At 40.9% G+C, this 13,475-nt stretch overlaps 1 protein-coding gene across 1 annotated transcript; it reads left to right on the top strand.

Moving 5' to 3' along the window:
- The first annotated feature begins 6 nt into the window (after positions 1 to 6).
- LOC119323803 (N-alpha-acetyltransferase 35, NatC auxiliary subunit-like) lies at positions 7 to 9,815 on the top strand. Its single transcript, XM_037597514.1, has 17 exons — positions 7 to 121; positions 201 to 345; positions 2,176 to 2,243; positions 2,862 to 3,020; positions 3,100 to 3,267; positions 3,998 to 4,151; positions 4,634 to 4,713; positions 5,615 to 5,887; positions 5,997 to 6,140; positions 6,820 to 6,954; positions 7,077 to 7,175; positions 7,810 to 7,866; positions 7,941 to 8,145; positions 8,705 to 8,823; positions 8,951 to 9,019; positions 9,108 to 9,206; positions 9,289 to 9,815. The coding sequence occupies exons 2-17, from the start codon at positions 225 to 227 to the stop codon at positions 9,526 to 9,528; spliced, it is 2,190 nt and encodes a 729-aa protein (XP_037453411.1). The 5' UTR covers positions 7 to 121; positions 201 to 224; the 3' UTR covers positions 9,529 to 9,815.
- Positions 9,816 to 13,475: the final 3,660 nt, after the last annotated feature.

Genomic DNA, 13,475 nt, shown 5'->3' with positions numbered 1-13,475 from the left:
ACCTCCACCTCCACCTCGACCGCGCGAGAGAGCGGAGGAATCGCCCCTCGTCGCCGGCGCCCTCCTCAGCCCTCGGCTGGCCTGGGCCGAGGCGGAGCGAAGATCCCTCCATCTTCTGCTGGTAAGGGAAGCCCTATCTCTCCCCGGGCCGCCGTCGGGTTTCGCTCCGCTGTGCTCACCTCCATTGTTGCCGTGGGCAGTCGAGTCGCATCCGGCCAGATCCGATGGAGGCGAGCTCTTCCTCGCCCGCGGGCCCCGCGCCAGGGCCGCCGCCCTCCATACCCCCCTCCGGCGACCAGGCCGTCTGGGCCGACGTCTCGCCGCTCATCGCCGCCGCCTGCGCTGGTAAGCCACCGCCGTAACCCGCCTCCCCGCCGTATTTGCTGAGACGTTGAAAGCTACTACTACCAAGCTATTTTGAAGAGCGGGGAGCGTTAGCAGGTCTACGGACAGTGGCTCGATCGATCTCGTCCTGACAGAATCGATTACCAAGGTCCCTAGGAGTCGGTCCTGTGTGCGTGAGTTTATGCGGTATCATGTATCATGGATGCATTGCCGCGAGCATGCAGTTTCATGTATTGGAGCAGGTTTGCATCGGCCAGTGGTCGGAAGATGAGAGACATGCCGACACTGGGTTGCTTTCTTGTAATTCCTAGGTGATGTGTAAATTGTGGTTTGCGCCAAGTATGCATCTATTTGGTTCTTCAAACCAATTTGGTGCTTGTTTGGATGGAGTCGGTTCAACCTTTGGATGGGCTGGAAAGTTGAACCGAAATCCCTGTTCATCTGAAGCGATTGAGTGTAACCCATGCCTATCCCAACTAGCCCTCAGGTTGCTGCATGCAGTGCCTTAAGAATTTTAATGTGTGACCAAATGTTGCCCTACTTGAGAGGTATAGCCATATGGATAACATATTTGGGGTGTCTACTATGTGGCGTCACCTGATCGTGATCCTAATATTTTGAAATTTTTGACTTCTGCTTTGGTATGCAAGCAGAATGGGACATAATGACATCACATTTGCACGTCTTCCTCTTGTTAAATGCTGAAAACAGATAAATACCATTACTCATGTTATCATTTAGTGGTTTCACAAGATTGCCTTGTGCATGGTAATGGGGATTTTTAGAATAAAAAACCTTGCTGGTTGCCTATTCATACTAGTTCTTATTCTTTGGTGCCCCATTGTGGAAGTCAACTGTAGCTCAGTGCAGTGAGGGATGCACTGAATTTGGAAAGGGGCAAAGCTTGTGGTGTCCGAGCTTTCATCTACCCCCTTGGATCTGCCCCTGGTTTGGCTTACCTGGGGTTGAGCTAGAGGGGTGGAGGGAGCTATCGGCCACAAGCCACGATTACCTAGAAGGATACACATGAATACTTTTGTGAATCGTACCTATTGATCGCTCCTTTTATTTATGTTGGTGGGAAGGAGTTCAAAGCCTGTTCTCAACAACATGATATGAATTGTTGGTCAGGATAATATTATATTACTAGTGCTGACTGGACAAACTGAAAATTTACTCTGTTGATGCAATCCTTATTGAGAATAGACAGGACATTAGTCATTTTTGAGAGAACATTTATTCTGGACAGACAGGAAGTGAGTAACCTCATTGAGAATAGAGAACTTCACTCATGTTAGGATTTAGGATTATAGGCTTGAGCTTAAGTTTAGGGCTTAGGAGTCGCGTTGTTTGCTTGCATCTATCTTAGATCTGTGTTATGTGCCTATTTTGAGTTGAATTGCGCATAGTGTGCCAATGTGGGGGCAGTTATCTGTTAATTTTTTGCTTGAGCTCGTAATGAATGGTGTCTCTCTTTATAGACCAGTGTCTTGAACACCTGATAAGAGAGAATTCCAATAATATGGACCTAAAAGATTGATTAAGATATAATGTATAGCTTCCCAATTGGATTATAGAAACTAGAAACCAAATATAACTTATTATGGCTAGTGTTGTGGATTTGTGGACTCTTGGGTTCGATTAGCCCTGTGCGTGACGACACCGTCATTGGTATGTGTCTCCCCAAAATAACTCCAAAACAATTTTTGATGTGAATCTATCTAGGACTGTCATATTTGAGCAGATACCTGAAAATCGAGTCGATGCTGATATCTGCTAGTTAATTTATATTTATCAACTGTTCTCCTTCTAATTTCTTCATTCTTGTAGATCTCCAAGATGGGGAACTTGTTCATGGGGAGAACTTCAGTTTGTTTGCCGCAATGTCTGCATTGGAAGTAAGGACCTCATTATCTCCCCTGCTCTTTTGCTGTGTTTCAACTCTCATTTTTTCTGTTGCAAACTTCAGAGTGTCAAATGATGTTTTTGTGTTTACTAAATTATTTTACGCAACCAGTGGTTACTAATTAGTTGACATGTACTCCCTCTGTAAAGAAATATAAGAGCGTTAGATCACTAGAGTAGTGATCTATACGCTCTTATATTTCTTTATGGAGGGAGTAGACATGGTATTTTTTAAGTCACCGGTAGATGCTTTTAAACTTTTCCCTATTAAGCTTGAACTTGAGTTGCTTTGATAATGAGTTCTGGATATGCAAGTTTGTTGCATGAAACTTGCACTTGAGTTGCTTTGATCTGAATTCTGGATGTACACCTTAGGCTTGGAATTACTCTTGAGTGCTGAGCCTCACTACAACTGATCACGACTCTGTACAAACTTTCAAGTTCATAGTGACAAAGGCAAATAAAAGAATTTTGATTATATTATTTCAGGATACTTTGGTATTATAGGCCTGTCGAGTGGCTCATTTACCATTTAATTTGTGGGATGTCAATTTAATTATTTAGATCCATTGCTTAATTGGGTTCTCTGCGTCTATTTCGTCTTGATACAGATAATGGACCCTAAAATGGATTCTGGAATCGAGAGAAGTGGATATTATTCCATCGATGAAGCCATAGAAGATGGCATTGCCCCAGTTCCACTTAGTTTGGACAGAACACATGACATTCAACTAACTCTTGATGTCATCGACCATCTTTTCTCACGTGAGGTACTTCAGTGCAACCATGTCTAATAAGCAGGTGTTTCAATTTGGCTAAACTACTTTATGGGACTGCTTTATTTTTCAGGCAACCTGGCACAAGGGTCACACTCTAGCACAAACCGTCTTCACATGTATCTACCTTATGAAAATGGAGAGAATTTCATCGCATGCTGTCCTAAATAGCTTCTGCAGGATTTTGCGTGCTACTTGTAATTCTGTCATTTCTGTCGTTTCGACCGCCCGAACTCATGAGGTACTTTTTGGAATTTTTCTATCGCCATTCCTCCTGATTTCATTTATGTGTACTGAGTCTTGACATAAGGAAGCCGCGCATGTTGGTTTATGCTCGTAATTAATTTTATATACGAAGAGTAGGCGCATATTGTTATTGTTGAAATGCGGAGATTCCTGTGCAACAAAAACATCGCCCCCCATGTCAAACTACCTCTTTATGAGCGGAATATGTAATGCGTCACTTTTCATCTTTTTGTCTGTATGATCAATGTTTCCAGTGAAATGCGTATGTGCTCTGCTCTTTCATCTACTATACCTAAAAAGGTGATTCAAAAATATTTATCATCTTGGTGAACTTCATTAGGACTGAATACAGGCACCTTCATTAAGATGTAAATCTGGTAGTTCGGTTGTTTCAGTGAATTTGGTTTCTCACAGCCCAAACAACAAAATTCGGTAAACCTGAATTTGTTTTTCATTAACTGCCAAAAGAAATGAAAAACATACCTTGAATTAACTGGAAATTTGGCTTGTTTGGTTTGATGTCCTGTTCCGATTTTGGCTTTCCTGTCCAACCTAGGGTTTTTTGTCGGTTGAGTTCTGTTCACATAACTTAGAGGATGGCATGAAAATCGAATTTGAATACAGGTTGGTCTTGTTAATATGAGTCATTTTTATCTAGTTTTTAATCTAAGTCCCATACTTCCACTTATTACATAAGATATGATCTTCATCGTATGCTTTTGTAGGAAGAAGACCTCTTTACGATGTCTTTTGGACTGCCTTTGAATGGTGAAGGAGATGATAAGTGCTTGTCAGTTCTGAACTCGGTCGAAGAAACAATATCTCGTCAATTGCGTGCATGTAAATCCCAAGCATTATCCAAGAAAAAAACACTAGAAGGTACTTGTATTGCCATTGCAGATATCCTTTGATTCAATTAAATGTTTATTATTTTACATTGTGTAAAACCTTGTTCCTTGTTTTATCAATTTGTATGTCACGGTCCTCAGTCCTAGCTTCAGTAGTAATGTTGAGCTGTTACATAAGTTTGCCGATACCAAGAGAAATTGCAGCCTTTTACAAAACATACAACTAAATATATATTCCTGCTTTAAAAAAAATTTACAACCAACATTCCTTCAGCTTGGAAATTTGCGGACTGCTGATTAGTTTGCATCAAGTTGTTTTGTATATGAAGTTTCTAAGTAAGTTGGTGCATCATCTTAAAATGTATACCACTTAGTCTTTAGATTGCGACACCAAATTATAAAAGAATTTGGACGCTGGGCATTTGAAATAAAAGCGAAGTTATTGAATTGCTTATTTGATTTGAACATATGCTGTAGGCTTTGTGTTATTAACTAAAAAGTTTATTACTGCAGAGTTTGAATCACTGCAGGATAATCCTGAGCTGGAAGAGGGTTACTGCAGAGCCTTGTTGTGCAGATTACGTTTTCGTAAGGTCTTAACCCATGTTTCCTTTCCAATTCTTCACTTCAGTTGTTCAGTCTAATTTCGTCAATGCTGATACTTGATGTGTGTATCATGTTGATTATCTAAGCTTATGCTCTGTTATTGTGATAACGTGGTGGTTTCAAATTAAGCAACGGGAAGTCAAGCTATAAACTGGTGCTATCTAAATTGGGAAGTTTTTAAGAATTTGCCACTGCATTCATTGGCACCTCGATTTACCACTCGATGGTTCTGACCAACTGTCATTGAGACAATTGAGTGAGACTGAAATGTCATTGAATTGAGTGGCAATTCTCACTTCTCTCTTTAATTTGTCAGTGAGAGGGGAGGGACATAGAGTTTGTTTCGGCATTACAGCACTTTACCCACTATATGCATTGATTGCGATTATGATCAACAACAACAACTAAGCCTTTTTTGATTGCAATTATGATATTGTTGCTAAAACTAAATGTTATGTTGTATATATCATAGGGAAACAAGTGTTTTTTAAGCGCTGCGCGCTGAGCGAGCGTTTTGCCTCCGTCTTGACCGTTTCTGACCAAAACGCATGCTTAAGCACAATTAGGCGCTAGGCGTTTCGCCTCCAGCCCAGCGCCTAGGCGCTCTTAAGCACGCGCCTAGGAGCGCCTGATTTTTCAGTATATGGGAATGTGAAAATAAGGACCACCATAGCTGATTGCGTAAATGATTGCCAAGTTTAGTTCTGGGTGATCATCTGAATGATGCTTAAGAGGGGTTTTCATCAATTTCTAAATGTCATCACACGTCTGTATGGCCGTGTAGCACTTTACCATGTCATCATGTGCATGAGCAAACCTCATGCAAGATGATACATAAGAGGTTTTTAATTGATTTCTGACTGTCTTCACATTTTTGTTGTTATGTAGCATTTTCACCATGTGGTTACGTGCATGAGGAAACCTCAAGGAAGAGGATTGGATTTGGCTCGCAAGCATGTTACATCATGCTTGGCTGAGCTTAGTTTAATGCTGAAGTCCCAAGAGTTCCTTAAGTCTCGGTCTGACATTGCATCGCAAAAAGGTGATGAAAGCTGCACCACTGCATCAGGTTGCCGCCCTATTGGCTTTGATGTCAGTCTGAATAGCAGACTTCTGAGTCCAGCACCACCGCGTGCTGTTCAAATACTTGCCTGGAGTGATGTAAGTTCACATCGGTGCCATAAATGATGCTTAAACTTCCATACTACTGAATAGTTTCTGTATACTCCTTTTCAACTTCATAAGCATTGCGTCAACTTCATTGTTACAGGCAATTAGGTACTTTGAGAAGCTTCTGCATGATCTAGATATCATTTGTGCTCTGTCTCTTGATCCCGTGCTTGAGAATGTTCTTCACTTCATTGCACAGTTCCAAAAATCTGTACCTGATTTGGTTCCTAGAGCATTTCTTCAGGTGGGTCACACTGACATGCTTCAAGGGCCATCTTTATCACTGTTATGCTGTAGATGTTTTGACTCATCTGACACTAGTGTTTTATTTCCCCCGGATTGCAAAAAATGACTAATATCTGTCTGCTATTTAAGATATAGAAAAGGTTTTGTAGATTCTATCATTTAATATCTGTTTTTCAATTGTATTTGTATATGTGTATGAACTGTTCTTTAACTGATTGTTGTACAAATTTGGTTATGAACCATTGCTTTCTGTGGTTGTGGAGTATGTCATACGTTGTAGTTATGCAGTAAGTGCTACTCTTCGATTTTGTTTCTCATTTGGTATGATTTGGGAACTTCAACTTTATGAGTGTCCTTCTTTGTTTCGTTCCTATACCCATAACTGATTTTTAGGAGACTGCTGTTTCATTACTATTTTTCTTTATAAATTGATCCCTTGGTGGTATATAAATAGCTTTGAGGTTTTCTTAGTCCAGTAAAGGATTCATTTATGTTGTAACACTGAATTGCTGTTAGCCGGCTCATTTTCTGTTCCATTAGGCCCTCTCTTGTAGAAATATGATTTGTTTCCCAATCCTAAGTCTCATCCTGGCAAATATGTATTCAGTGAGTTACTTATGTTATAGTTTGTTGTTTCCCACTTACATTAACAATGATGTGAAAATCCATTGAAACAGACTTTATTGGTTCAAGATGGCAAGCTTTATGGGCGAGACTTGTTTTGCGATGTAATTTCAAGGGCTTTGTCATTACCGGATATTATAGGAGATAAGGAATTCCAGTCGAATGAGTTTGTAGTGCAGCTAGGTCAGGTCAGCCACCAGGATTATTCCTTTTTCAACCTTCACGTCATATATATTACTCATGCAGTCATAAAAATATATATCTGGAGTTCCATGCATATCATTGATTAAGTGCATTAATGACCTTGTAGTTGGTTATCAACTTGCTCAAAATTCTCTGTACAAACACTGCATGGCAACGGCGCAAGCTTGGGAAGAGCTTGCAGGATTGGAGTACCATTTCCATACAGGTTTGTTACACATACAATTTTCTGCTTGCTCCCTTTTGCCGCTTCCCATAAGTTACACATCATCAATACCTGTCTTCTTGCTTTGTTTTCTAACATGACTCTGGATCAAACACGCTTAGCTAGTGAAACTTACCTTTGATCAACACACTTAGCTAGTGATATTCTGAATGCAGTTTCATGCTAACCTGCAGTTCTGTCTTTAAAATTGGCTATTGCTATGTCAGCTACGAATGCCATTATATCTTTCATAATCATACAGAAAAAAAACTGGATTTCTGAATTAACCTTTCCCTACTGGGTTGAGTGAGTATTCACTTCATCGTGGTACTGAGCACTTGCATGTTTCTGTCACTATTGGTAAATTGATTCTTGAGTAATGATAGAGGAAATGCCCTACTAGGACTATCATTTTATGACAAGGTGAAAGAAAGGGATCAATCACAAATGGGAAAGCAGTAATTTTGGTAGTGTCAAATGTGCCCTGTTTTACTTCTACTATTATTCAGCCAACTGTTAAGGGATTATGATGATTACACTTCTAGTTTGAGACTGAGCATTCTATGATTGTGACAGTTTACCATTGGTCATCTCTAGATCTTACACATATATTGTTTTGTACCTATACATATTGCAGTTGGAGCTTGCATTGAAAAGAGAGTTTGGTGAAACTAGAAATGTCTTGGCCGATGAGGTATGTCTGGTTTCAAGTGCTTGCTGTAGTAATCAGTTGTGATATATTTTGACATTGTTTTGTTGGTGGTGCAGAACATGTGCATGAGAGTATCAAAGCAACTACTTGTTTGGTCTCAAGAACATACATACTGGATTGCTTCTCGGTTTCTCATATTGGGGTTTGAGCTTGACCTCTATTCTCCGAGTGAATACTGTATGGTGTACTGGTATATGCATGTGGTGTTTATAAAGCTGATAGAGAAGATGCAGTTACGAATCCTTGCTAGCAACGAAAACTGTAAGTTATCATGCCTGTTCAGAATTTTTTATTAGATTATTGTCATTAGACTTACAGGTAGATGATGTGCTGGTAGATTTCCAATCTAGCAGGGTATACTATAAAAATGACCATGTAGCATTCTGGATGTCTATCAGATATGTCAGCACCTTGATGGTTTGAGTTGCATGTTGTGCATCTTACTGCTTCATGTATCTGCCTCTTAGAATCCATTTGGGAAACAATAGAATTAAGAGAACAAGAAGACTACAGGAAAATAAATTGCAGAATTCAAACGGGAGGCAGTTTATAAATAAATAAGCACAATTGCCATCCTGAAGTTGAAAAGGAGATTAGACAGAATGAAATATGTAATTACATCAAATCAAAACCTCCTGTTTTGGGGGTATATTTGGTTATAATATTCATATATTGTTACTGGTAAGTGGTAACAACCATTATGGAGAAAATTCATTCGATGTTGTTTCCTAACCAGTTTCTATAAAATACCATGCCATCTTTATCAATATTCTCTTGGTAGATTGGGGTTTCTAAATTGTCCTTATTGTTATTGGTTCAGCGCGAAGAAAAGGGAAAAAGAAGAAGGATCACTCAAAGGACTCTGTACGAGACGCACCATTTCCTCCTTCATGTTTATTGCTTCAGTGCTATGTTCTATTATCAGAAGGACTTTCAATGGTACATATGGCACTAATGCCCCCTCCCTCCCCGGCAACGTAGAACAGTCACAGAGTGTATATTATAATAATAATATACCACCGTTCCCTGTTGCAACTAAACAACATTTTTCTGTTTGCTAATGCAGTTGCTGGCTGCCCTGAGAAAGGAAAGCAAGTCATTCCAGTTACCAAGTGTCTTCAATACTGAACAAGAGGTGGGTCAGATTTAGTGTTTGTGAATTCCGATATCCTTCTTAACATGTCTTTAGATGACTTTGACGAATCTTGAAGCACTCTTTGCAGAGATTCATGCAGCATTTCGATCTTCTCCAGAAAGCACAAATCCCCGAGTGCATTACCTACTACAGTTTTCAGGAAGCGGCCGCCCAGGCACACATGGCAGTCAGTACTCAGCCTTGAGATCCCCCTTTCACTAGTCTTTTCCTCTGCTTATTTGAACCTAACCGTGCAATATTTTTCACAGGACGTAATGAAGTACGACTTTTTCAAGGAAATCCAGAAGATCATCCCCTCCTTGAAAGGTAGTTTTGCGAGCGAACCAGAAAAGCTTGCAGAGCTCCGCCAGATTGAACAGGTTGCCGAGCACAATAGGATAGCCCTAAACATCATCAACCACGTCGGTGCTAGCGACCCGAAACTGAGGGTTTCGTTTGAGTTTACGCACCACCCCCACTTTGCGGTCGCAGTTGTAAAGAGATCATAGGTTCTTCTCAAGACAGGGTAAAAGATTTCCCAACTCTGTTTTTTGTGATGGCACAGCTCGGGTCTGTCATTCTTGATTGTTCATTTGGTCGTGCAAATCTCTCTTTAGGTTGCACTAACGTGACAATTTTGTAGACAAGAGGAAGAATATAGCAAATGCCAGGAAAGGCTCACGCCCCTGGCTTTATTCTGTCAAGCAATTTTTGATATCATTTATTCTGCAAAACACACTGTACAAATGTTCGATAATTCCAGCGGGAAGTTATTAGCGGATTGAGTTTAGTGGAATTGTTGTGTTATCTACGTAGGAGGGAGGCAGCTTCTCTTATGGGATATTTTGGTAACACAACACAAGGCACTTTCGAAAAAGATATATTGAGCAGTGCATCAATGTATCACAAAGACGATATAGATGAAGTGAAAGTAAACATATTCTTTTCATTATGCATGGCAACGCAGTGGTCTGTTTCCGCAAATTCATTCATCTATAAAATCTACACTGCATCAGCTTGTATTATCATGTCATCACATTTAAATAGGGATGCATGGCATGTGGAATTTGGGATATCATGTTGAAATATCCCCAACAAGTCTAGCAAAAGTGAAAGTTTCAACCACAAGATATGCCCATAACTTATTGCATCACCTGCGTAGAGCGTGACCCGCATAAGTGAAGTTGGCAGCTGAATTGGGGTAAAGTGTGCCAACCGAGCAAGCTTTGTTGAACAACTAGTGGAGGGAGCATTGCTATCTTGAAGAGCTTCGGGGAGAGAGGGTCGCCTTGTCTGATGCCTCGCCGGTGAAAGAATCTCGGGCCCAATTCCCCGTTAGCCATGACCTAGGAGGAAGTAGTAGCCCAGAGTAGACAAATGATATCACACCACCAGATGCCAAACCAACTCCCAGTCAATAAATCCAAGACACCGAGTTAAAGGCTCCTTGTGTTTCTGCGGGTTAGAGACGGCATTCTTAACAAACAAAAAAGTTACTCCCTTCATTTTTATATACAAAGCTACAAACTTAGATTACATGTATCAATGTAAAATTTAATGTCCGCTTTGCAAGTCAGCTTTTCTTTTTGTTTACTGAAATCATTCATACGCCACATGCATGCAAGAAAACTGAGTGGAAGAAACAACTGTCTGTTATTATGACTACACGCATGCAAGTATTAAACATGTTGCTAGTACGAGGAAATATCATTAATTTTGCCTCGATTACTGTTGGTGGCCTTGTATAGATGTAAAATGTATATTGAGGTAATATCACCAGGAGTCATAGAACTTGCTCTGTATGTTCAGTTTGATGCTAGAACTTTGAAAATATGGATTTCTGGTTACCCAACTTGTGTTCTGGTGCAAATACGGTCACAAACGTGTACGTGGGCGTATCCGCTGCTTGCGTGCGGCGGCGCCACACATGCATGAGCCCACTCTCAGCGACTCTTGGGGCGGATGTGTTAGTGTGACATGTGTGATGTCCTTTTTACAGAAACACCCTCTTTTTGATAATTATGTCTGTGTAATTCATTCGCACATGCTAATAAATATAGGTAATTAAGTATGTCTATGTGTGACCCACCTGCCAGTGGACAGGAGAAAGATTTGAAGATTTAAAAATTAATCAACCTCTTCACTGTTGTTGTGGCTTTGGCTAGTAACACACGGACACGCCTCGTACCCAGCCGCCGCCTCCAACGTAGCCAGCTGCCGCCTCCCCAAAACTAGGGTTCTTTGCCTCCCACCGGCGCCGGTGCCGGTCCGTCCCGTCTCCGGTGGCCTTAGGGCCATGGAGGCGGAGTGGATCTCGGCCCTTGCCAGTGGGAGGGTTTCGTTTTCATATTTTTTTTGAGCTTTGTTAGGGTTTATGTCCTGTTCAGGAAGCCAGACGGCGGCGGCTCCCTGAAGATGGAATAAAGGTCTCCCCGTCTAGTCCCCGTTCCGGTGATGTGTGTAGCATCATCAGTGGGCTTGTGGAGGTGTGTCTCCGGTGGATCTGTCTTTGGTGGATTTGCTCGGATCTGTTCGTCGTTCGTCTTCGTTCGTGTGTCTTCAGGTTGGATCCTTTTGATCTACACTCTTCATCTGCGGCGGTTGCTGTTCTGGTGCGTTGGTTCCATGGGGCCTTAGCACGACGACTTCCCGACTGTCTACTACAACAATGTTTGCCCGGCTCTGTCGAGGGAGGGGCGATGACAGCAGCGCGCCTTCGGCTCGCTTCAGTGCTTGTAGTCGTCGCTAGGTGGTCTACGGTTCTGGATGAAATTTTTATTATTTCTAGTGTCCGTTGTACTACCATGATTGAAGATGAATAGACTGAAAGTTTTTCCGCAAAAAAAAATATAAAAAAAATCAACCTCTTCACTACGGTCTCACGTGCTAAACACCACACCGTTGGTCCTTTGCTGTCTAGTAATGAGATGCATCTGTTGTTATATTGTTTAACCCGACAAATAAATTCATTCTTTCAGCCTAGGGGCGGGTTAGGGTTCGACGGGGTGGTCGGCATTTTTTCAGCCTGGACAACAATAATTTCAAGCATATACAAAGACAACGATGATGTTAACAATAAGCTTGCTCTAATATCAAGTTATCTAAACGAATTTAGAGGGTGCACAACTTTTTTAAATTTCCGCTCAAATATTTTATGGTTGATTTGAACTCCTGTGTCAAAATGGACTTGGATCACTTAAAGATAAAATTCAATTTTGTACTGCTGCGGTAGATTAGTTTCCTTCACACCTCTAGGTCTAGAATTCAAATCATGAGGCACAAACATTTTGATTATTTTTGTACCGAATGTGTTTTTTTTTGCCAAAAATATAACCTACACAAGATTCAAACCTGGGCCAGTTGCTAGTATTTAATGGACTAACATCAGGATAAAAATGATATATTCATTAAGCACTATGTTTTATTTTATCTAGACTTTTCAATTTTAAATTATTTCAATTCAAACAAAAAATAGATGATTTGCCTGAAAGAACTTTTAACCATTTCGAGGGTGAGCGATTTTTTTGCCATTTAGAAATTCGTACTTATTCATGTGTCTAAGGAGAAACATAGAATTTTATATGTTGGCAACGACGACAACTCGAGGATGAGCGGATATTTTTCACCAGAATTTGTTCAAATGGGTTTAAAATTCAATTTTTTTGCGTTAAAATATATAAATTGAAACTAGAAAAGAACAAAGCTTGGGCACGTTCCAGTCGTTAGTACTGCGCATCAAGTAGGTGACCATCTAAACTTTGCTTTGACTATATAGAAAAATAAGTTAATTCTTTTTTCTGAGAGGTAAGTTAATTCTTTTTAAAGACGTGCTTGGTGTAGTGGTTGGCACAGGCCATGTGCTTGCATGGCATCGCGAGTTCGAGCCCCAAGCTGCCATTTTGTTTCTCAATTCTATGTCAAGCGTGACGTGCACGGCACATTTTTAGTTCTCATTTCACTGTCAAGCAGGACCCACATGTGCTGATAAGGGGGCTTTTGTGCAATTAAATACAAACGTGGGGTGTTTCTGCACAAATGGTTCCGGTCAATGACAGTGGACCATAGCCATGTTGGCTTGCCAAGTAACCGCAGGATACGTCCAGATACGAATAAAGTGACCGTATTTGCACGAGAATGCAAGTTAAATGACCACAAATCCGTATTTTTAAAATTCTATCATCAAACTGAACATCCAACACAACTTCTATGACCTGTGGTGATATTACCTCATGTATATTCCATAGTGGCCTTTTATGCTTTTGGATTGGATGAAAACACTCTTAGAGGAAGGCACCAGTTGGCGTAAGTAAGACGCGAGTCTAAGGATGCGTTTGGTTGCCCACAAAATCGCAACCAGGCCCGCTTGGACCACGAGATGTGCGTTTGGTTGTGAATGCAATGGCCTTGCTCGCATCCGCACGAAGCTTAAAGCAGCCTTCAGCCTGGCTCGCACACC

This window comes from Triticum dicoccoides, chromosome 6B (assembly GCF_002162155.2).
Source record: "Triticum dicoccoides isolate Atlit2015 ecotype Zavitan chromosome 6B, WEW_v2.0, whole genome shotgun sequence".
Taxonomy (NCBI): domain Eukaryota; kingdom Viridiplantae; phylum Streptophyta; class Magnoliopsida; order Poales; family Poaceae; genus Triticum; species Triticum dicoccoides.
This window is presented reverse-complemented; position numbering and strand designations above follow the sequence as displayed.